Source organism: Narcine bancroftii, chromosome 2 (assembly GCF_036971445.1).
Source record: "Narcine bancroftii isolate sNarBan1 chromosome 2, sNarBan1.hap1, whole genome shotgun sequence".
NCBI classification, from domain to species: domain Eukaryota; kingdom Metazoa; phylum Chordata; class Chondrichthyes; order Torpediniformes; family Narcinidae; genus Narcine; species Narcine bancroftii.
Genome location: NC_091470.1, coordinates 305,847,023 through 305,873,691, shown reverse-complemented (window position 1 = coordinate 305,873,691; position 26,669 = coordinate 305,847,023). Strand labels below are relative to the sequence as shown.

The 26,669-nt window shown below is 38.3% G+C and overlaps 1 protein-coding gene across 1 annotated transcript in view; it reads left to right on the top strand.

Moving 5' to 3' along the window:
* The window catches only part of sntg1 (syntrophin, gamma 1), a 149,912-nt gene that overhangs the window by 65,486 nt on the left and 57,757 nt on the right, over positions 1 to 26,669 (top strand). Inside the window, exons 8-11 of the mRNA XM_069915697.1 lie at positions 2,191 to 2,273; positions 8,398 to 8,528; positions 13,333 to 13,462; positions 23,510 to 23,548. Of these exons, the coding sequence (XP_069771798.1) occupies positions 2,191 to 2,273; positions 8,398 to 8,528; positions 13,333 to 13,462; positions 23,510 to 23,548 (383 nt within the window). The remainder of the gene's footprint in view (positions 1 to 2,190; positions 2,274 to 8,397; positions 8,529 to 13,332; positions 13,463 to 23,509; positions 23,549 to 26,669) is intronic.

Sequence of the window (26,669 nt, the reverse complement as noted above, 5' to 3'; positions counted from 1 at the left end):
CCCTCAGCTTCTTTTGCTGTAGGGACTAAAAGCCAACCTGCCCAACTGTTGCCTATAAATCAATCCCTCCAGATCCAGCAATATTCTGGTGAATCTTCTTTGCATCCCTTATAATTTAGTGATGTTCTTCCAATAACTGGGTGACCAGAACTGTGCATGGTGCTCTAAGTGTGTTCTCACCAATGGATTATACAATTGAATCATGAGGTGACAACTTTTGTACTTTACTTCCCACCCAATGAAGGCCATTGTGCCAAATGCCTTAATCTCTACCTAACATGTCACTTTCTCCTGTATCCTTGGATCTCTCTGTGTACAACACAATGCAGGACGCAGCCATTCTCCATAAAAGTCTGCCTGGTTTGACTTAACAAGGTGCAATATCTTACACTTGTCAGAGTTAAATTCCATTTGCCATTCCTGGGCCCACCTTCCCAGTTAATCTAGATCCTGTTGTAAACTTGGATACACTTCCTCACTGTCCACTACATCACCAATTTTGGTTTCATCTGCAAATTTGCTCATCAAGTTAACTCCACTGCCATCCAAATTGTTAATATAGTTGACAAACAGCAGTGGACCAAGCACCGACTCCTGCGGCACATCACTGGACACAGGCCAACAGTCAGAAAGAAAACATCCTTCCACAACTGCTCTCTGCTCTATAATGCCAGTGATGAATCCAGTGGGCTAGCTCATATCGGGTCCAGGCTCCCCTGCCACGTGGGACCTTGTTAAAATTCATACATACAACATTCACTGCCCTGCCCTCATCGATACAATTTGTTACTCTTCCAACAAGCTCTGTCATATTTGTGAGACATGATCTGCTTTGCATGAATTCATGCTGATGACCTCCATTCAGTCTCCGAGTATCCAGCTCATAGTAGGTCCTGTCCCTTAGAATCATCTGCTGAAATTTTCCAACCTTTGACATCAAGCTCATTGCTTGTCCTTAACACTTTTTTTAAATAATGGCACAACATTAGCCACACTTCAGTATTCTAGCACTTCACCTGAGCCAAAGATTATATAAATATCTCAGCAGGAGCTCCTACAATTTATTCACTAGGTGCTGACAAAGTGTATAGATATACTTCATCTAACCCTGGGGATATGTGAACTTTAATACACTTCAAGGTTGCCAAGACCACTCTGATGGTTCTAATATGGTTCAGCACCTCACCATTTGTTTCCATCAGTTCCTTGGCTTGCATGATCTCCTCTACAGTAATGACTGAAGAGAAATAATCATTCAAAATCCCACCCATTTCCCATACTGATCTTTAATGGGAACAAGTCTCTCCCAAGCCATACATTTCTTTTCAATATACCTGAAGAATCTCTTGGGATTCTCCCATATCCTATCTGCCAGCTTCAGTTTGTTCTCCTTTTACCTTCATGATTTCCATCTTAACTATATTTCACTACCATATTCCACTCAGGGATTCATTTAATCCAAGTCTGGCATAACCTGCCTCCTTTTTCCTGACCAGTGCCTCAATGTCCTTCGTCAACCGGAGTGCCTTAAATTTGTCACCCTTCCCCTTCACCCCAACAGGAGCATGCTGTTCTTGAACTTTTGCTACCTTACCATTAAAAACATGCTCCTTTGAGCCATCCTCCTACTTGCAAATATCCTCTTCCAATCAACTTCGACAAATTCTAGCCCATTTGCTCCAAATTCAACCTTGCCTCAATTTAGGACTTGTGGACAAGTCCCATCTTGATTCAAAACTATTTTTAAAAAACTAATGGAGTCTTGGTCAATGGATCCAAATACTCCAAACCATTACTGCCATTTCAGCCTTGAAACAATGCAATGGTAATGATGGAGCAAAAAGATTGATGAAAGTTGGGATTTTATATCAATCTCTGAGTTTCACATTTATCCTTATGATACGAGGGTTCTTTTAAACATTTATTTAATTTAGTGAGTAAAAATGACACAATTGCTCATTTTGGGACTTGAACTGTTTTGACTGTTGGAATTGATTTAAATTAACGTTTTCGGGTGAATTAGATGAATGCACTGATTTTTTTAAACTTTGTTCTGCCTCTTTAATTGTATTAGCTGGGCACCTTTTCAATACTTTGGCCTTCTACAAATACGGTTAAGCACATTACTGCTCATAAGCTGCGGTGTATTGATTTTGGCCAGCCATTAATCTATTTCCCATTTGCCTCCAGGTATCCCCAGTGACCAGAGCAGTGGGACATCTTCTCCACTTTGTGACAGTGGATTACATCTGAATTATCATCCAAACAACACAGTAAGATACATTTCAACCTTAAACTTTATGTTGAAGCCTCCACAGTGGTCAGTTTTCTCCTTTTGCAATTTTTAGAAGGTAGATCTGCAACTTGGATTTATTTTAACAGAAGCAACTCATTCCCAACTTCTTTACTTTAAATTTTGGTAAATAATGATGGGAGATTAGGGTAAATGGAAATTAGTGCTTTATCTGCAATTGTACTGATGCTGAAGCTCTGTTCACAGGTTGGACAGGTAAGCAGAATCTTTGGAAAATGATGGAAACATTAGAAGTGCCACAGCATGGTATAAACTCAAGTGTCTGAACACTTATTGTATGAAGAGAGGCAATACTGGTAAAATAAAATTATTTCAGTATTAATGATGGCATGATTATGACATGATTTGAATCTTCTTGTGCCTCATGTTGGAAATGTATTGTAGACTTTGCAGGTGAATTCTTGACTGCTGAAAGTTGCATTTTTATAACAAACTTTACAATGATCCTTATAATATAAGGATACTGTCAGGCCATTATCAGTAAATCACTTGCTTGAAATCCAGATAATTTAGCTTTTAGAGAGAATTTATTGCCAAAAAGGCCTGGAATATGTATACTCTTACTCCTTATTTAACATATAGAAACAAGAGTGATTTAAATCTGCTATTAAAAGAGCGGCATAGTTAGTCTAATGGTAGCATGATGCTAATGCAGTTCCAGTGACTCATTTGCTGTCGGTAAGGAGGTTGTATGTTCTCCCTGTGTCTGCATGGGTTTCCTCCGGGTGCTCCCACTTCCTCCCACCCTTCAAAACATACAGGGTTTGTTGGTTAATTGGGTGAAATTGGGCATGGGTCAGAAGGGCCTGTGACCGTCCTCCATATCTAAATTAAATTCAATTAAATAATAAAGCCTTCTGACTGCACATGCAGGAAAATATCAGTAGCATATTCCATTGCCTTGCTTTGATACATTGTACCTAGCATAATACTGATTTGGAGATTGACTTAACTTGATGTCCGAAGAATAGTTTGTTCTGAGTCCTTTATGGCAGTAATCACTAATTGTAGTAATCAGAGCTGCTATGTTTCATGACTTCACCAGCAAAAATGGAAAGGCAACACAATACAATTATTGCTTTGAACATATTGAAACATAGAAGTGCATCTGTTCATTGTCTTAGTTTTGTTGACCAATTGCCTCCATGAACAAAATAGTTCTCTCATGCATAAAAAAGGCACAGGAGATTATGGGCTGACAACACAATGAGTACAAATAGCATTGGTTATTTTTGGGTTGGGAGCTTGTGGGGTGATGTGAAGATTTGCAATGGGGCTCTTGCTGCCAGCAGTCTATAATCTATGATTTAGACTATGAATGTAATATCACCAGGTTTCCTGACAATACAAAAATGTAATCCTATGGCCCAGCTTGTCCATGCTGACTGAACTAATCTCATTTGCCTGCATTGGGCCCAGATCCATTTCCTGACCATATACTTGTCTAAATTGCTTTTAAACATTACAGTTGTCCCCACTTCTACCAGTTACGTTAGGATTTTATTCCTGTTATGAACTAACAACCCTTTTAATTATTTTTGGGTCTAAAGGGACTTTGTTAACACAGGAACAGCAATGGAAAATTCACCAGACAATGGTAAATTCAAAATAATTTTTTTTAAATTAAACTATTAATAACATAACATTTTTTACTTATCTCTAAACTTACTTAACTCTAAACCTCACCCCATTTTGTGCAAATGTGTGTGTGTTTATGTGTATGTATGTGTGTGTGTAATGAAAGTTCCACTCCACTCTGAAAAGTCAATCTTTATGAGTTCAGCATAATTTTAGTCTTGTTTAAAGGTCTTAAATTCTCAGTACATAAATAATTATAAAGTGTTTTTAAACATTATATCTTCAGGCCTCTTTACTCACAATGTGGCTATTTTCTTCCACGATGAATTCACAAACCCAGACAAGGGTTAAACAAAGTGCAAACAAAAATAAAATCAGTAGATATCTGTCCTCTTTATCAAAAAGACAGTGAAATGGTCTTCCTTATTTCAAAGGAAACCGTTTTCCCCAGGATTAGCATACAACAGCACCAATTGCTGTAACTCAATCCTGTCTTTCACAAGCTTTCAACCCCTATGTCACAGGGTTTTGACTTCTGAACTCTTCCAAAACTGAACTTATAATGTCTGAATTCAGTAATCTAGTTCTCCAAATCATGTGACTGTTACATTGTCACCGAGGTGAGTCCCAATTCTTGGAAACCACATGACCATCAGTTTTGTGTCTACCAAAATTCTGTTCCTTTTTCAAAACTATTCCATATCCATAACAATATCATGTTCCAATTCTTGGAAACCACATGAGCATCAGTTTTGTGCCTACCAAAATTCTGTTCCTTTTTCAAAACTATTCCATATCCATAACAATATCATGTTCCAATTCTTGGAAACCACATGACCATCAGTTTTGTGTCTACCAAAATTCTGTTCCTTCTTCAAAACTATTCCATATCCATAACAATATAATGTTCCAATTCTTGGAAACCACATGACCATCAATTTTGTGTCTACCAAAATTCTGTTCCTTTTTCACAACTATTCCATATCCATAACAACCTCTGACTTCATTACTGTTCAAGAGACTAAAGTGGCTTTGATTTAAAAACAGACGGCTTCCTTCAGCAGTTCTTGAATAATTGAGACCTACTTGAAATCCATGAGCTCTGTTTGCCCAAACCACTGACACTCCTAGAATGAACACTCTTCTGTGAAAACAATGGTGTGTCTATAATTGTGCTGTGATCTGTGTGTTTAAAATGCTAATGTATTTATGGTGCTGTAACCACTAACTTACTAAGAATACATCTACAATACTTTAACCTTACAATTTACTTAACTAAGACATTTTTATTTATGAAAAATATAGTTTAACATTAAATTAAAGATTGACATAAATCCATTTCATTCCATATACCTACCATCTTCTTTGAATAAGGCACCTCTCCTGTCCCTTTTAAATAGTTTCCCTCTCAGCTTAAACTGTGCCTTCTGGTATAAAATTCTTACCACACTGGGAAAAATATCTATGACCTTATCTATGCTCTTGGTGGTTTTAAAACCTTTAAAATGCTCCCCCTCCTTCAGCCTTTAAAATGTTCCCCCTCCTTCAGTCTGAGCTTATCAAGGTTCTCCTTATTATCAGTCCTTGTTTCTGTATAAGATGCAGGCATGTTTCTTGGGGTAGAGCCAGGGTGAGTCAGATTACCAAAACCTTGCTGGTTGAGCAAGATCATGTTGACACTTTCACAGAAGCATATGAGGTTTTTGCATAGAATGCAAATTAAGGTGAGTAAATAGAGCTGAGGCTATGTCCAGATCAGGTATGATCTTGTTGAATGGTAGAGCAGGAACCAGAAGCCAGATAGCCTAATCCTGTTCTTATTTCTTATGAGAGGATGGGCTTTACATTCAACATTTGCAAAGGTCCTTAACCAACTTGCCCCTGCTTCATATAAGAAAAGGTTTGTTGACAGCATCCAATATATCAGCAGCCACTTCCCAGCAAAGGAAGACACATGATGACATTTTATATTGGCTTCAATGCAGCCTTTGGTCAATTGGGGGAAATGGCATTTGAAATTCAAGGTCTCAGGCCTGGCTCAAAACCCATGATCTAAATAGCAGTGATCCCTTGCTTTCTCTATAGTTCTGTTATCTGAATTATGTGCAGCAAGCATTTCAAGATATTGAAAATGTACCACATCTTTAAAATCTTGAAAATTCACTACAAGGACATGCAAATTAATACTAATGCAGTATATAAACATACTGGAGGGAGTCAGCAGACATGCCAAATCCTTAGAAATCAATAGGCAGTTGACATTTTGAGCCTGAACTCTTCAGGTATAATTCAAGTTCAAGTTTATTATCATTAGATTGTCAGGACAATCGGTGTTCTTCAGTCTTTGGTGAAAAACCATGCAAACACACATACAGACATAACACACGTACAGACAAACAATTCATATGCAGTACATACATACTGTATATAAAAAGAAATAAATATTATTAAATAAATAGTAGAGTTCTAATGTCCTATATCAGTATCCTCTCCAGTATGATGTCTGCAGTATTAAAGTCCTAGTTAAACCGAGTTGGCTATGTTGGGAAGACAATATCATTTACAGTGCCACCATAATGTTTGGGACAAAGACAATTTTTTTTTCCCCTTTATTTGCTTCTGTGGTTCATAGTTTTAAATTTGCAATCAAACAATTCATATGTGATTTAAGTGCACATTCCAGATTTTGTTGCATATTGCTTACATGCAATGACTGCTTGAAGTCTGCGATTCATGGATATCACCAGGTTCTGAGTATCTATTCTAATTATATTCTGCCAGGCCTCTACTACAGCCATCTACAGCTGTTGCTTGTTTCAGGGAGTTGTCCCTAAGTTTTTTTCTCCAGCATATGGAAGGGATGCCCAATTGGATTTAGATTGGGTGACTGACTTGGCCATTCAAGAATTTTTCAGTGTTTAGCTTTGAAAAACTCCTCTGTTGCTTTAGCAATATGTTGGGATCATTGTTTTGCTCTTGGAAGGAGTGCCATACCATGCATCTGGGGGCATTTGAGTAAATAAGATGCTTCTATATTTCTCAGTGCCATCAGCAGTTACAATATCAATGAAGCTAAGTGCACCAGTACCAGTGGCAGCCATACATGCCCAGGCCATAACATCCCCACCACCACGTTTCACAGATGACGCGGTATGCTTTGGATCTTGGGCAAGCCCTTTATGGCTCCACACTTTGCTTTTGCCATCACTCTGATACAGGTTGATCTTCATCTCATCTGACCACAAGACCTTTTTTGAGAATTCTACAGGTTCTTATAAATACTTCTTGACAAACTGTAATCTGGCCACCCTGTTTCTGTGGCTAATTAGTCATTTGCATCACGCAGTGTAACCTCTGTATTTCTGTTTATGATATATTCTGCAGACAGTGGTCATTTATGTTTATTTTACCCAGCTTCTGTGTTCCAGAAAATTATTCCCAATTTTTCAGAACGCAGTCTGTGTAAAAAGATCGGAACAGGAATAAAGACTCATTCCATTCGGACATCTTACCTCCTAAACTCCTAATTATTTCCATGGATCACCTCCAGTCGAAATTGAACTACAGGTGATCCATGAACAATGAGGCAATGAATAGGATGCCCAGTCTCCTTAAATGTCGCACTTCACTTATTCTGTCTAAACTCACAGTGACATCAGGATATTTGGAGTTTTGGTCGTTCCTGAGTGAACGGCCACACCTTGAAGGTAGGGAGACACTTCAGAATGGAAAAATCACACAAGTTCTATGTAAAAAAAAACATAATTGACACATCCACACCTGGATACTGAAGATCTGTCAGAGAGGTGTTCAGGGATTTTTCTTCATTATGATGAGAATTCTTCTGTCAAAAGGCAGTGGAGGTCTTCCTTGGCCTGTCAGTCCCTTTGCAATTACTGAGTTCACCAGTATGCTCTTTCTTCTTAATAATGTTTGGAACAATTGGTTTTGGTAACCCTAAGGTTTGGACAATGCCTTTGAATGTTGTATTCTTGTTTTTTTTAGCCTCATAATGGCTTCTTTGGCTTTCATTAGCATGAGTAACATGGTCACCATTTTGAAAAATGGCAAATTCAGAAAATGGGGCTGAAATGGAATTAAAACAAAAGGAAGGATTCTCACACCAGAATGACAAAATAGGCATTCATTGATTTTGCCGGATTCAAATAGTTACTAGAATTTTCTGTTGATTTCACAGAGCCTAAAATGACATGAATTTTAGAATGTTACATTAATTTAAATCAACAGCTAAAGTCAAAGCCAAGGAATAATTAAGTATGTCAAAGTAATATGAACTTATTGATTTTCAACTCCAGGTATGTGAAATCTTTACGTGTTTGACCTGATATTCATTCTGATGAACTGCTTCAATATGTATTTAAATTAATGAAAGTTTGTAGAATGATTACAGTAACAATTTTTTTTTGCCATGTGGAAACATGAATATACAAATCTTTTAAGAATGTCTTTCACTCGGAAAGTCTAATGTGACAAATAATTTTTAGGATTTATTGTCATGTTCTTCATGGCCAACATCCTCAAGCCTGAAGTGGGAGAAGAGATGGTGTGATCTGCAGTTAATTCCTCTTCTTCATTCTCGTCTGTCACATCATGTTCCAGGCACTGATATTTCCAGGTAACAGTTTGACATAATACTTGTGTGTAGTAAATTATTATTCAAATTTTGCATTTGGAATTAAAATGCCACAAGTGTGATTAATACTTGAATATTCTTCAAGTATTATGCTCTGATTTGACTACAACTTGATCTATTTTCCTGTGGACCCACAAGTCGCTCTCAGAACACCTTGAGGCCCTAGAATCCCCCTGCTTTGAGCCTGGTTTGGCCTCTGTCTCAACAAGGGCCACCTCATTAAGTTCTGGTCACCTCATTATAGGAAGGATATGGAAGCTATGGAGAGGGCATAGAAGAGATTTAACAGGGTGCTGCCTGGATTGGAAACAAGTCTTATGAGGCAAGGTTAGCAGAGCTGGGACTTTTTTTTGTGCAGAAGGATGAGAGGAGATTGAAGGAGGTTTACAACAGTAAGAGAGGAAATAGATAGGGTGGAAAACCCAGCACATGTTTCCCAGGGCAGGATCAGGAAGCACCAAAGGACTTATGTCCAAAGTTAAGGGGAGACATTCAGGTGTAATTATTTTTTACACAGAGAGTTGTGGGTGCCTAGAATGCCTTGCTGGGGATGGTGGTGAAGGATGAAACATTAAGGGCATTTAAGAAACTCTTAGACAGGCACATGGATGAAAGAAAATAGAGTGTTATAGGGTAGGGAGGGTTTAGTACTATTTTTTAGGTACGAATATATGGGTCGGCATAACATCGAAGGCTGTATTGTTCTATGTTCTATGGCCCTTTAAACTGATAGATGACTGGCGCATTTTGCAGATGAGGAAAATACGCTAGCTCCAGCTAGTGGAAAAGAAAAATCCAAGTCTGCGTTGCATTTATATAACCATAGAACAATTACAGTCCGGAAACTGGCCATCTCGGCCCCTCTAGTCTGCACTAGTGGAACTCCACTAGTTCCACCTACCTGCTCCTTGTCCATAACCCTCCAATACCCTCACATCCATGCATTCATCCAACCTTCTCTTAAATTACAAAATTGATCTTGCTGCAACCACCTCTTCCCGAAGGTCATTCCACTCAGCCACCACTCTGAGTGAAGAAGCTCCCTCTCATGTTACTTCTAAACTTTTTCCCCCTAACCCTTAACTCTTGATCCCTCATTCCAATCTCACCTACCCTCAAGGGGAAGAGCCTATTCACATCTACTCTGTCTATCCCCCTCATAATTTTAAATGCCTTTATCAAATCCTCCCTCAAACTTCCACACTCCAATGAATAAAGACCCAGTCTACTCAATCTTTCTTTGTATTCTAGATTCTGTAATCCAGGCAACATTTTAGTAAATCTCTCTGCACCCTCTCTACATTATTGATATCCTTCCTATAATTTGGGGACCAGAACTACACATAATAGTCTAAATTTGGCCTCACCAATGCCTTGAACAGTCACAGCATCACCTCCCAGCTCCTATATTCTATGCTTTTATTTATATAGGCCAGCATACCAAAAGCCTTCTTCACCACCCTATCTACATGAGAATCCACTTTCAAAAAACAATGAACTGTTATTCCAAGATCTCTCTGTTCCTCTGCATTCCTCAATGTACTCCCCTTTACTGCATATGTCTTGTTTTGATTATTCTTCCCAAAATGAAGTATTTCACACTTATTGATATTAAACTCCATCTGCCATCTTTCAGCCCACTCTTCTAAGCAGTCCAAATCCTTCTGCAGTCTCCTAAAACTATCTTCACTATCCACGTCCCCCTATTTTTGCATCATCTGCATAATTAATAACCCAATTTACCACTCCATCATCCAAATCATTAATGTAAATGACGAACAACAAGGGACCCAACACCATTCCCTGAGGCACACCGTTTGTCACTGGCCTACATCCCAACAGACAGTTATCCACCATGACTCTCTGGTGCCTATCTTCTAGCCACCATTGAACTCATCTGACTATCTCAACATTAATCCCTAGCACCTGAGCCTTCTTCACCAACCTTTCATGTGGAACTTTATCAAAGGCCCCTTACTGAAATCCATATAGACTGCACCTACTACTCTATCCTCAACAATCTTCCTAGTCACTTCCTCAAACATGACCTTCCCCTCACAAACCCATGTTGTGTGTCCCTGATCAGTCCCTGCCCCTCTAGATACTTATACATATTATCTCTAAGAATTCTTTCCATTAGCTTACCAACCACTTACATCTAACTTACTGGCCGATAATTGCTGGGCCTATACCTGGACCCCTTTTTAAACAGAGGAACCATGTTTGCAACATGTCAATCCTGCGACACCACTCCTCCCTCCAGTGACTGTTGAAAAATCACTGTCATAGCCACCACTCTTTCATCCCTGACTTCCCTCAAGGTCCTGGGGAAAATCCTGTCAGGACCCAGAGACTTATCAACCTTTATATGCCTCAAAAGTTCCATCACCCTTTCTTTCCTAATCCCTTTGTTTTCCATAATTACCCCATTTGCCTCACTTATCCTACACAATACATATCATTTTCCCTATTGAATACTGAGGAGAAGAATCCATTCAATATCTCCCCCATCTCATTCAGCTCTGCACACATTTGTCCACTCTGATTCTCTAATGGACCAATTCTATCCTTCACTCTCCTTTTGCTATTCACATATTTGTAAAAGCCCTTCGGATTTACTTTCACCCTGTTCGCTATAGCCTTCTTTATGCTATCCTAATTTCCTTCTTAAGCTTCTTTTTACAATCCATGTATTTTCCAAGCATCTCGTCTATACCTTGCTTCCTGTATTTAATGCAGGTCTCCCTTTTATCTCAAACCAATTTCCAAATCTCCCTTGAAAACCATGGCTCTCTTGAACTTTTGGTCCTGGCTTTTACCCTTATAGGAACATAAAGATTCTGTACCCTCAAAATCTCACCTTTAAATGACCTCCAATTCTCCTCTACCTCCTTCCCATAAAACAAATCAGCCAAACCACTCCCTGAAAACCCCTTCTCATTTCATCAAATCTGGCTTTCCCCCACTCAAAAACCTTCATTGTCAGACAAGATCTATCCCTTTCCATAATTATATTAAAACTAATGATACCATGATCACTGGATCCGAAGTGCTCCCCCACACACACCTCAGTCACCTGCCCTATTTAATTCCCCAACAGTAGATCCAACACTGCCTATTCTGTAGTGGGTACCTCAACATATTGCTGCAAAAAAAAACTATCCTGCACACATTTTACAAATTCTAAACCATCCAACCCCTTCATAGAATGTGTCTCCCAATCTATATTAGGAAAATTAAAATCCCCAACTAACACAACCTTGTGTTTATTAGAAAGCTCAGCTATTTCCTTACACATTTGTTCCTCTATTTCTCGCTCCCCACTAGATTGTCTATAATACACCCCTATAATTATAACCTCACCCTTTCTATTTTTTAATTCCACCCATACCGCCTCCCTTGACGAGCCCTCCAAACTATCTCGTATCAGCACCGCTGTAATATTTTCCCTGACCCCTCCAATTCTATCACACCTAAAGCAGCGAAATCTTGGAATATTTAACTGTCAGTCACATCCCTCCTGCAACCATGTCATACTGCCAAGTGTCTATCCAAATCTTCAGCTCGTCCACCTTCCTTACAATACTCCTAGCATTAAAGTAAATGCATTTCAGAGATTTCCCACATCTTACCTTCTGCTTATCCCCTTCTTTATGAACAGTAATACTATTTATTGCCATCATCCCTCCTCATCATGGCACTGATCCCTATCCTCCTTGAGCATCTGCCCTTCCACCCTCAAATTTTGTCTACAAGCCTTCTGTCTTTGCCGACAAACCTTCTCTCCGCTGTCCTCCCTTATATGGACCCCTTCCCTCATCCATACTAGTTTAAAGCCCCCTTAGTATCCCTAGCAAATGCCCCTGCCAGTATTCCAATTTTTCACTATTTCAACAGCAGTTCCATTTAATTTTGGAGGAGAATGCCAAGGGAAATCAGTGTTGCTGCTGTGTCATAACAGCACATTTATTCAAGAACTCTGATAACATTTTTGTTCTTCATATATTTGAAAGCAAGTTCCACTGAGAGTGATAGGTTGTTTTTATTATAATTAGCAAGAGGATCAAGTTAGACCTGATGAAATGGCATGCACGTGTGACAGGTACAGGTACAGGTACATCGGACCCAACAGATGACTCACTCAGCAGGGGCAATGAATAATTAAGGAAATTCCACAAATTATTAGCCTGAATTTTTCTGGAAATTCCTTTGATGAATTCTAATTCAACAGTGGAGCAAGAGCTTGCTGATACTTCCCATCCCTCATGGTCAGAATCCATTTAGATCCTGCACTGGGTTTGATCTGTGAGTCCATAGATATAAATGAGGAATGTATATCTGTGAAAAACTGCAGAACAGGCTGAGATACATTTCTTAATTATTCTTGTTTGATTTATTTTTATGAATTCAGAAGTTTTGTTCTTATTAATGATTTCAATGTTTTCAACGATTTTAAAATAATTATCTTCCAATGTTATTAGATATTTAAAAATCATAACAGATTTGACAGGGTCTTTCCAATAATCTGTAAAAGTTTTCCGAGGGAATCTCATGGATGGAACTTGTTCAGGTCCACCCAGATACATTATTCAGGACCGATAGTTTGCATGCGGCCTCACTCCACGCTCCTTGACTGACAAGATTGAGACTTCAAAGGTTAGGGATTTGTGTTCCACAAGCTTTTCGTCCTACTTAGCAAAAACTGGGACTTTGTCTCTAAATCTTTCCCAAGGTTGCTGTATGATGTTGGATACTATATCTATTAATATATTTTGTGACTTTTTAGGCAAAATGCATTTCAAGTCATTGCTGTGGATGGAGTGTGCAGTGGTGTCATTCAGTGTCTCACTGCTGAAGACTGCGTAGATTGGCTGCAAGCGCTAGCAATTAATATATCCAACCTTACCAAGCACAATGTATGTATTCATGTTTGTACAAGGAAATATACAAATTTTACTCTTCCACATTAATGTAATGATAATATACAACATAGATAAAAATGAATGTATATGTATAGTATATAAATGTGTTTTTGTGTGCCTTTGATTTTAACATCACAAAGGTTTCATGAAAGATTTACCTGCAATTACTATGTGATGGTAATACAGTTACAGATAACATTTACATCATTATTTAACCTTTAAATTGATTAATTTAACTAAAATAACAGGACATGTAATTATAACAACCTTATTTAATTATTCCCATGAATAGTGACAAAGCTAAAAAGATGAACAATTTCATTTGAGTATTTTCCAATTAAATAAGTTGCTTTCTAATAATATTATTTCAGAGAATTTTACCAATTCACTTCCACTGACAATACGATGTTCAATCACATCCAGATGTATATTGCAAGATCTTAATTTGACTCCATTTAAAAGTTCTCCAATCATATCAAGTTGAATAATCTCAGTCCACTTTTTTTTATTTGATCCACAAATTTAAACTCACTAAGCTTTTATGCAATTAAAAAATTGACAGGAAAGTAACAAGAATTGATATTGTACACTGCAATGAAATTGAAACTGGAGGCAGGAGTTGTGGTCAACTATTGGTGATGCCTCCATAACATCTTTGAGTGAAAGACTTATGATCTTCATATCAGAATCTGCAAATACTTCTCTCATTATGAAGTTGAATTTATGCAAATGATTCTAACAGGTATTTATTTGACCCTTGAGCTTCACTAGTTATTTTTCAACGTTCAATGTGAATAAAAAATGACAAGAATGTGAAATTTGTTTTGCAATTGCACCCAAACTTATCCAAATTCAGTTGCATAAAATATAGATGAATACAGCACATTTTCTCTATCTCCCTATTTCCTGAATGTTGAGGTGATACCCTAATGCCTCTTAAATGTTGCAATCAAATCTGCTTCTGCCACCTCTCCTGGTATGCTGCCTTCCTTCGAACTATTGACAGAACTGTTGGCTGCTCTGCTACATCTACAATTACAGAACTGGATTTGGCACATACTTTGAATTAGAATGTGCATGGTTACAAACTGTGCTTGACTGTGTAGTTGTAGATATGAGTAGCTATATGTATATGTAAGGATATTGAAAATATATGAAAGTAGAGAATTCATTGATGATCAATTGTTTTTTGATGAGAAAAGAGGAAGCCGTTTTGGTCAATCAAATTTATGCCTGTTCTAATATTCCATCTAGGTACTCTCCAACCAGATGATATTTACATTAACTTCTCCAGTTTCCATTAGGCACCTCCCCTGTCTTCACCTATCCCTGTCTCTTTTCCTCCAGCTTCTTGTCTCCTTCCCTCTCCATTCAGACAGCTATTCCCTCTCCCTATTGCTTCTCAGCTATTTTTTTTTCTCCCATCCATATCCAACTATGACCTCTTGTCCATGGCCCTGTGCTCCTCCCCCTTCCCGTTCTCCGCACCCACCCCCCGCCCCCCCCCCCCACCCCCGCCACCGCCCCTGCCTGCTTTTTGGTTATATCTTGATGAAATGCTCAAGCCTGAAATGTTAGTTATATATTTTTTGGAGTGAGCTGCTACAAGCATTGGCAGAGCCTATAGCGCAGGAGAGGTTATAACTGCACACCGGTTAGCTCAGAAAGAACATGCTGTTCCAAGAACGAATAACACAAACCCCAGTTGAGTGTAGTTAACACTGAGCTTTATTGGGTTCACAGCCCTGCTTTCATTCTCAAACTGAAGGGCGTGGTCAAAACCCCCTCAGCGCTGATTGGTGCATTTGCGATCCGCTTTCCTTGATAGACCAGTTAGGCTCCTTTAGTTGTGGCCAATTGGAGGGCAGCGCTGTGGGCCTCATGCTGCCTGCTGGATCGTCATGCTCGTCCTTCATTTTGGGAGGCCACCCGAGGGGGCCGCCACATTTTGCAATAAAGAACGCTACTTGAATTTCTTCAGCATTATTATTGTAAACAATACCAGCAATCCAGTTTCCATATTTATTTCCTGGTGTCCTACTCAAAAATGACTATTAACATGCCTCTACCATTCAGCTACAATAGGGGAAATTTAGAGTAGCTGATTAACCTACCAACCAGCAGATTTTTGGGATGTGCGAGGAAACTGAAGGACCAAGGGAAACCCCTGCAGACACAAAGCACAAATTCCACGCAGCTACCACTAGAGGTTGGAATTGGACTCAGGATGCCAGAACTGTGCCAGTCACAGTGATTTGTGACCTTAACATCACCTCCTGCACCATCCCGATGTTATTTAATTATTGTGGTAATCAAAAATTCATCGATTTCACGCTTAAATGTATCAAATAACCATGTGGTCAACATCTTATGAAACTAGAGAAATCCCATAGATCAGTAATACATTAATCATTAACACATTAAAGACATTTCTCTTCATCTCCGTTTGAAGGATATTCAGCAATATCCTTCTAGCCTGTAATTGTAAAGCAATATATATATATTGCAGATGCTAGAAATCTGAAATAAAACAGAAACGTCTGGAGATCATTTAAACAGTCACCTAACATCTGTGGAGGGAAGGATGAGCTAACATTTGTGGCCGATGATCTCACATTAGAACTTGCATGTATCGTGTCAAACCATATGATTAGGTTGTGATGAATTGACCTCTAATTGTTCTTACCTGTGGGGGAGGAGGTGGGACCTGGGAATAGTTCTGTTTGCTGAATTTCTCCACATGAGATAATCTTCTCAACATATATCAGATTCAGGATTTATTGTCATGAACAAGTCATGAAATTTGGTGTTTTGTGGCAGGAACATAGTGCAAATATACATATTATGCCATTACTATAAAAATAAAATAACTGCACAAAAAGTAAGGCAATGACTTTAGTTCATTGATTATTCAGGAATCTGATGGCAATGGGGAAGAAGCTGACCTTGTGTCACTGAGTACTCATCTTTAGACTCCTCTATCTTTTCCCAATGGTAGCAGAGTGAAGAGGGCATGGCCTGTGTGGTAGGGGTCTTTGAGAATAGAAGATGCTTTTTTTAAAACACCATCTCATGTAGATGGAGTAAAGTCTGGTGCCTGTGATGTGGCAGGCCGAGTTAACAACCCTCTAGAGTTTATTCTTGTCCTGAGAGTTGGCACCTCAATACCAGGCAGTGATGCTACCAGCCAGAATGCTCTCCACAGTACACCTATTGAAGTTTATGAGAGTCTGGTGATGTACTGAATCTCCTCAGACACCTTACAAAGCTGCCACTGGTGAGCCTCCTTTGTGACTGCATCAATGTGGAAGCTCCAGGAAGATCCTCGGAGATGTTGACACCCAGGAGTTTGAAATTCTTCCCTCTCTCTGCTACTGAATCTTTAATGAGGACTGGTTGTGTTCCTCTGACTTCTTCCTGAAGTCCACAATCATCTCCTTGGTTTTGCTGACATTGAACGCAAGGTTGTTATCATTGCACCATTCAATGAGCTGATCTATCTCCTTCCTGTATACTTCCTCATTGCGTTTGTGATTCTGGTAACAATTGTGGTGTCATGGACAAACTTATAGATAGCAATGGAATTGTGCCTGGCCTCACAGTCATGGGTATATAATGAGTAAAGCAGTGAGCTAAGTACACATCCTTGGGGTGCGCCTGTGTTGATGATCAGTGAAGAGGAGACATTGCTTCCAATTTGTACTGACTGTGGTCTTCCAAGGAGAAAGTCAAGGATCCAGTTGCAGAGGGGGGTACAGAGGCCTAGAGTTTGTAGCTTCTTGACCAGCACTGAGGGAATAACAGTTTTGAAGGTTGAGCTGTAGTCTATGAATTGCTATTTTCGAGGTGATCCAGATCTGAATTAAGAGCCAGCGATACTGCATCTGCTGTGGACCGATTGTGACGATAGGTGAATTGCAGTGGTCCAGATCTTTACTTAGATACGTGTTAATTCTGGTTATGACCAGCTCTCAAAACATTTCATCACAGGTAGTTGAGGCAGCTCACACTCCCCTTGTTGGGTATGGGGATGATTGATGCTCTTTTGAAGCTGGTGGGAACATCTGATTACCAGAATGAGATGTTTAAAATATCCATGAACACTCCAGCTAGTTTGTTGGTGCATATTTTCAGCACCCTGCCAGGTATGCCATCAGGGCCTGAAGCTTTGCTAAGATTCACCACATCAATATATTGATAATTTGTTACATTCCCTCTTTATAAATATATACTCTTTACTACGATACTCAATAAACTTGGTGCAATCTCACTATGATTTTTACAATTACAGCAAGAAGTCTTTTGTAATTGCTGACTGCCTGCTTGCTAACTTCCTATGATTTTTGTACGAAGACATCCATATCTCCCTCTGATTAGTAGATGAAAAAACTAGAGGGGATGCAGAGTGTTTTTCCATGGATGTTGCCAGAACTGGAAAAATGGCTGGGCTGATGTTGTTTTCTTTATAGTCTGAGTGAGATTTAATTGAGGTACATAACATTAAGAAACATTAATGGGGTAATTATATTCACTCAGTAGGTTCAGTAACTAGTAACTAGAAAGGGTGGAGGAGAGTGGAGAAAATAGACACTTCACTCAGCATGCAGTTGAGGTGTGGAACTCATAGCCAGAAAGGAGGGTAAAGGTAGAAAGTTTAACCACATTTAAAAAAAAAACTAGGATGAACATTTGAAGTTCCACAACCTGTTACCAATTACCAGAAATATCAATGAGTGGTAATTCTGCCACGCCAGCAGGAAAAAGGAATCTCAGGGTTGTATGTGATGTCATGTATGTACTCTGGCAATAAATATGAAATCTGCATGGCCATGGATTACATACAGATAATTGGAATTCATCCAAAGTCCATTTTGTGCCAGTGTAGACAACATAGGCCATAAACATTCATAGATTCCTATTAGGGTAGACAAACAATTAGATCCAGTTATCCTGGAACTGGCAGAACCTTGGATCTGTTAAGGATAGCTTTGCTGCCACCCAAGGAAGTCAAAGACAACTGATTCTGGTCAACTGTCCAGCTTGGGGATGTTCCCAGATCGTATATGCACTTGTCATTTCAAGGAAGAAGAAAACTTGAGATATTGGGAAGTGAATGGGTATAGATAGCATTAAACAAAAGCTTAAGCATTTTGATTTTATGCAAGTGATCTTGTGTCGTATCTATGTTAAATTGAAATGTTTTGTAAATAATTGAACCAATAACACTGAGCGATGAGGCTTTTTCTTCCAGAACACTTTGGGGTGTATTTTATAGAATTTAGGCTGCTGATCATGAAAATCACCTTAAAACTATCCTATCACATGCTGTTATTTAGATTTACCAATTTTTGTGTGATGTCCTATCATATTTGAAATCTACCACAAATCGAGCTGTTTTGGTCAGTCCAAGCATGCCATTACAACTTATGAAGTGAGGGCAAACAGCAGATACTTCATTACCCGATGAGCTGAACACCTTCTATGGCAGCTTTGAGAAGGAGAACCCAACAGTACCTACCAGAACCCCTGCAAAGGCTGAGGACCCAGTGATATCTGCCTCTGAGGTCAACATTAGAACATCATTCAAGAGGGTGAATCCTTGCAAGGCATCAGGCCCCGTTGGCGTACTGGGCAGGGTACTGAAAATCTGTGCCAACCAACTAGCTGGACTGTTCGTGGAGATTTTCAACCTCTCATTGCTGCAGTTAGACAAAAGGGCATCAATCATCCCAGAGCCCAAGAAGAGTAGTGTGAGCTGCCTCAAAGATTATCGACCTGTAGCAATAACATCTACTGTGATGAAACACTTTGAGAGGTTGGTCATGGACAGAATTGACACTAAGCAAAGGTCTGGACCCACTGGAATTTGCCTATAGGCACGATTGCTCCACAGCAGACACAATATCGCTGGCTCTCCACTCAGCTCTAGATCACCTTGAAAACAGCAACTCATACATTCAAATGCTCTTCATAGACTACAGCTTAGCCTTCATCACCACTATTCCCTCAGTGCTGGTCAACAAGCTTCAAACCCTGGGCCTCTGCAACTGGATCCTTGAATTCTTCATAAGAAGACCACAGTCAATATGATTTGGAAACAACCTCCCCTCCTCCCTGATGATCAAATCAGGTGCATCTCAATGGTGGATGCTTATCCCACTGTTCAACAGGAGCCTAAAGGCGTGCACTCAGTGGCACAAGGACTGCTTCTACCCCACTGCCAACAGATTCCTGAATGATCAATGAACCAAAGACACTGTCTTACTTTGATTTTTCATGCACTACTTTTATTGATTGTTATAAAGTGTTTTCAATGAATGTTTGCAGTCTGATGCGGCTACAAAGCAACAAATTTTGTAATGTGTTCATGGCAATAAAATCTGATTCTGATTCTCAAAATGTTGTCGTTGGCCTGGCCAAACATTTAAAAATGTTTGAGAATTTTCTTGGCAGCTACAGAGCACTAAACTACATCCATAGAATCATAGAATATTACAGCACAGGACCAAGCCTCATCAGCCCTTCCATTTTGTAACTAAACATTTTTCTTTTGCCTAGTCCCACTGACCTTCACCCAATAAAATAGTCCTTCCATACGTCTCCCATCCATGTACCTGTCCAAATTCCTCTTAAATGTTAAAATTGAGCCTGCATTCACCACCTCAGCTTGAAACTCATTCCAAACCCCCTCCACTCTCTGTGTGAAGGGGTTTTCTTTCATGTTCCCCTTGAACTTTTACCTTTCACTCTTAACCCATGCCCTCTGGTCTATATCTCACCTACACTCAGTGGAAAAAGCCTATCTATATTTACTCTTAACCCTTCATAATTTTAATTACCTCTACCAAATCTCCCCTCATTTTTCTACCTTCCAGGGAATAATGACCTAACCTTTTTAACCCTTCCCTGTAACCCAGTTCCTGAAGTCCAGACAACATCCTAGTAAATCCTCTCTGCCCTCTTTCTATCTTACTGATATCTTCCTTTAGTTAGGTGACCAAAACTCACACAATACTTCAAATTTGGCCTCACCAATGTCTTATGCAACTTTAACATAACATCCCAACTCAGTACTTTGATTTATGAAGGTCAATATGCGAAAAGCTCTCTTTACAACTCTATCCACCTGTGATACCACTTTCATGGAATTATGAAGCTGAATACCCAGATCTCTCTATTCTACCACTCTCCTCAGTGCCCTACAATTTATCACGTATGTCTTGATTTATACTTCCAAAATACAACCCCTCACACTTGTCTACATTAAATTCCATCTGCCATTTTTCAGCTCATATTCCCAACTGGTCCAGATCCCTTTTCAAGCTTTGAAATTTTTTTTTGCAGTCTGCAACACATCCAATCTTAGTGTCACCTGCAAACTTGCTGATCCAATTTACCACATGATCATTCAGATTATTGCTTTAAATGACAAACAACAATGGTCCCAGCACTGATCCCTGAGGCACATCACTAGTCACAGGCCTCCAGTCTGAGAAGCAATCATCCACCACTATTCTCTGGCTTCTCCCAACACTACTTCACCATGAATACCTAGTGTGTGAACCTTCCTGACTAATCTCCCATGCAGGACCTTGTCAAAAACCTTACTAAAGTTAATGTAGACAGCATCCACAGCTTTACTTCATCAACTTTCCTGGTAACTTACTCAAAAAACTCTATAAAACTAGTTAAACATGACCTACCACTCACAAAGCCATGTTGACTATACCTAATCAGTCCATGGTTATCAAGTAATTGTACATCCAATCTCTTACAACACCTTCCAATAATTTACATACTACTGAATTCAGGCTCACCAGACTATAATTTCCACAGTTAATTTGGAGGCCTTTTTGAAACCAATCCAATGGTCCAACATCTATGGCTAAGTGCATTTTAAATATTTTTGCCAGAGTTTCTGAAATTTCTACACTAGCCTCCCTCAAGGTCCAAGGGTATATCTTGTTAGGCCCTGGGGAATTATCCACCCTTATTTGCTTTAAGACACTAAACATTTCCTCTTCTATAATCTGTATAGGTTCCATGACCTCACTGCTTGTTTTCTTTCCCATGACTCAGTTCCTTTTTCCTGAGTGAATACTGATAAAAAGAAAAAAAAAGATTTAAGACTTCTACCATCTCTTTTGGTTCCAAACAAAGCCGGCCACTCTGATCTTCAAAGGGACCAATTTTGTCTCTTATTATTTTTTTGCTCTTAATATACCTGTAGAAACCTTTATGAGTATGTTGTTTGCCAAAGCAACCTCTTGTGTTCTTTTAGCCTTCCTAATTTATTTCTTGATATTGTTCTTTCATTTTTTATGCTCCTCAAGTGCCTCATTTGCTCCATGTTCCCTATTCCTGTTATACACCTCTCTCTTCTTCCAAACCAGATCCCCAATATTCCATGTAAACTAAGGTTCCCTTTACCTTCGAAACTTGCCTTTGATCCTGACAGGAATGTACAAATTCTGTACTTTCAAAATTTTACCTTTGAAAGTACTTACTTCACACATCCTTGCCCAAAAGCAATTTATCCCAATCCACACATTCTAGATCCTTTCTCATTGCCTCATAATTGGCCTTTCTCCAATTTAGAATCTTAACCCAAGGTCCTGATCTATCCTTCTCCATAATTAACTTGAAACTAATAGCATTATGATCACTCGACCCAAAATTTTCCCCTATACATACTTCTGTCACCTTGTCTTCTCTTGTTCCCTAATAGACGATCCAGTATTGCACTCTTGCTAGTTAGTACTATATATTGGTTTAGAAAACTTTCCTGAATACATTTGAAAAAGTCCAAGCCATCCAGCCCTTTTACAGTAGGGGAGTCCTAGTCAATATATGGAAAGTTAAAATCTTCTAATATCACAATCTTACATTTCCTGAAGCTGTTTGCTATCTCTCTACAGATTTACTTGTCCAATTCTCATTGACTATTGGATGGTCTATAATACAATCCCATGAGTGTGGTCATATCTTTTCCATTCCTCAGTTCCACACATATAGCATCAGTAGATGAGCCCTCTGGCTTGTCCTGCCTGGGCACAGCTGTGATATTTTCCCTGAGGAGCAATAACTCTCCTCCCCCTTTCATCCTGCTGTATTTTTGCATCTAAAGCAAAAGAAGCCCGGAACATTGAGCTGCCAGTCCTGCCCCTCCTGCAACCAAGTTTCACTAATGGCCACAATGCCATAATTCCACATGCCAATCCACACTCTAAGCTCATCTGCCATTCCTAAAATACTCCTTGCATTGAAACAGATGCATCTGAGAACAATTCCACCACATTCAATCTGTTGACTTCCAACAATGCATGTAATTTTAACATCATCTTTTCCCTCCTCTACTCCTCTATCTGCTCTGGCACTCTCATTCCCCAGACTTCAAACATAGAAAAATATGAATATTTCATTGAAAATTCATTTTCTGTATTTGTACTTGGACTTTCCCTGCTGATCTTGGTGCAGCTAGTGACAAACATGGTGAAAGGTTTCATCAGGACCTTGGTAAAGCAGTATCAGGGCATCTGGGATCCATCAATGCTGGCCGACTATTGTTAGACACTGACATGAGAGGCATCAGATACTGAGTACAAACAAAAATCAGTGACAAAACATTCTTAGGTCAGTTAAACTAACAAAATGTGTCAGCATTATTATGTGATTAAACATGCGAAATTCAATAAAAGTTAATTTAATATTTCTCCAACTTCTAAGATGATACCACAAATATTACATTTGTGTTCATCTTGAAGTTGTCGATCATAATCCCCATTTTTTTTCAGGAAGCAAATTATTTGGAAAAAAATTGTTGTCCAGTGTAATTTACAGCTGTAATATATATGTAAATTTAATCTGAGACATTAATGACCATTAAAGTTAAATAGATTTTTAAAATTTTTATAGCCAAAATATTATAGTTTAATTAGAAATATGTATATGTTGTTATTCTGATAGTCTGTCTTGTGCTGCTGTGCCAGCGTAATCTCCCATTGCATAATACAATACATTTAATTCCTTTTATTTCCTCAGATTAAAAAGATAAACAGAAATTTTCCAGTAAACCAACAGGTAAGATTAAATATTCAAGTAACAAAACATTGACATGTTTATCACTTGGTTACACTGTTTCAAATGTTGTTTTTACCTTTGGAGTACTACGACCTTTAAATAAAAGCTTATCTATTCCCATGACTATCCCCATGAACAAGAGTTCCAATTAAATGATTATTGATATTATTAATGAGGATTTTCAGGAATTCATTGACTTGGATCATACACCTAGTAACCCTTTGATTTTTCTGGATTTTTTTAATAAACTAAAATATTTATATTCTTTGATCTTAAATGTGCTTGGGAGCAAGAACTACGGTATTTTATTAATATGATTCAGAAGCAGTGAATCTCATTTCTGTTAATAATTAACCTTTTACACAAATGACTCCAATGACATTTGTGAAATGAAGGGCACATTTCAGTCAAATGGTTAAGAAATGACAGATAATTCCACAATTATATGTGTATTTTCATGCATGTACATGTACATTTTAACAGATCAATTATCAAAGACAGAAATTAAAATGAAATTGTAGCTTTATTTACTGAGAACATGCTCTTAGTAAGGCAAGTACAGGGATGCATCTTAAGGATGTTTCATGTTAACTCTAATTAATTCATTCTAACCTTGTCTGGATCATTGAGAATGAAACATCAAGAAATTTTGTGCATCTTATCTTCAAAAGAACATATATTAGTCAAGGTTTAATGAAAAACAGGGATAATTTTTGAGCAGTCACAACATTACAAAGATCCTCAGAGGAGTAACCTCTCTCCGTTCCAAATAGAAAACAGAAGGAGGTCATGATCCTCTTATTTATGGAATAAAGACAGCTGGAAAATGAAGATAAGAAATAAATTTTCAAAAGAGCAGAAGTGTAACTGAGACAAAATAATTAAACACTTTTTTTTCTCCACAGGATAGTAAGCTAATTGAAGAGAAACTCCGTAAATGTAGCTAATGGTGATTTGATGGAGTCCTTTGCACCAAAACTGGATAATTGTCTGACTGGAAATAGGATCAAAGGTTATAGGGATAATTGTAGAACTCATTAGCAAGAGATATCCAAGTACTTTGTGGAATATAATCATTATTATGCCAACACAACCAGGGAAATATTACGCTTGGTAATCAACTGTCCAGGATTGATATTTTAGATCTTGACTTCATTCAGTGTGGAGATCACTGAAAGGTTGTATAAATTTTTCCACTGGACAACAACCAAGTTGGTTGACTTTTGTAATAGACTGTAATCTTCCTGGTTGATGAAAGGAATAAAATCAATATGGACTAAATATTTTTTATTAATCTTTTTTATCATCCATCAAGATATTTTGACTGCCAATTGCTCATTGCAAGTCATTGATCTTATTATATTATAGCATCTTTTCATTGCATTATAATAATATTCTGTCAGCATTTTCTAATTCCATAATTTTTCCAAGTGGAAGCAATTTGTGAATTTACAACTGAATGCTTTTATTACTGTGCTTTATATGGTTTTTGGGAGAAATAAATAGCAATTCTAAATCAAAGTATGTTTTTAACTAAAGATTTTGATCAAGTCTCCTACAAGGTAAGCTTTAGCTTCCAGATCCTTTATTAAAAGTCACTCTAGATAGTTTATTGCATTTATTTATAGAAGCTTGAAGCTGAAAGATAATCTATTAAATAAAGGATATTTTTTAAATTTCTAATTTATATCAAACTATATTGTCATAGAAATATTTATGTAAAATAGAATATCAATATGACCAATATTATTAGTTTATTGGAGGCTATATCTATTTAATAATAGATGGAAATTCAATTCTATTTTCATTGTAATGCAAGTGAAAATTGATTTCACCAAGAGTGAAAAGGAACATCACTATTTCTTGAACTTTTGTATCACGCTGGAAATTTTTATAACAACAATGGATTACCCTTGTCCATTTAGAATTTTGGGGGAACTTAGACTTGTTGAGTTGGAAACAACTATCAATGTGACATGTGCAAAATCATGTATTAATATAGAGTAATGGATTGAGACACCCCAAGAATATTGATGCCACAATCCACATCTCCTGATAGCAATTCTAACCTCAGACCCAAGTTATGGCCTCTGAATTTTCAATATTTTATTTATGTATTTTTCAGAATTTAAGTCATGCCGCCAAAGCCAGCAATTAGAACCCATTCCTAATAGCCGAGGGAGAATAAATGATTTGGGTGATGCATGGGATGGCAAACAAATAGGCTGCAAAGAGTTGGTGCTATCCTTACGTGAAAAAAATGTAGAGAATGTTATCAAATGTCTTGTAGACGGTGGAAAGGCTTTGAGGTGTTAGTGAGTCACTTGCTGCTGAATACAATCATCACCTGGCTTTTCTTGTAAGTGCTATGCCCAAGAATTCACACCATTAGCTTTTTTTCCTTATAGGTTCAAAGAAATATGTCAATTCTTATTTTTTAGTTAAGGTGACACAGGAAGTATCCTGTCCAATTGCATATCAGTTTGGTATGGGAACTGCTCTCCTCAAGACCACTAGAAATGGCGGAAAGAGTTGTGAATGCAGCTCACCATCACTTAATCCAATCTCTCCTTGTCTCGATTTCCCTCCATGCTTCTCACTGCTTCAGAAAAGCAGCAACATATTTGAAAGGCCCATCCCATCGTGGTCATACTCTCTTCTTCACTCAGGCAGAAGATATGTGAGTTTGCAAACCCATTGGACAGTTTCTTCCCCAATGTTCAATAACATTGGACTATTGGATGAATCTCAGTTAAATAAGCACCTTGCAGTGCTTACTGAAGATTTTTCTCTTTTTCATGATACTCTTGACAATTTTCCACATTGTTCAGGAGTTGCCTATTTTGTCAGTGTATAGAACAGTGTGAGTAGAGATAAAGCAAGTTCTCAATTGCAGGTCTTCAGTAATAGATTCATGACCCCACAGCTTATGTCTCTGGCATTGCTCTCAACCATTTCTTCAATTTACTTGAATTAAATTGGTTTAAACTTGGCTTCTGTGATGGGAAGGATTTTAGAAGAAATAAAGATCAATCATTCACTTGGCAGTTCTGCTGGAACATGAAAATAAAAGTTTCAACTTGTCTTTGCACTCTTTTATAGGCCCTGCCATTGTTGAGAT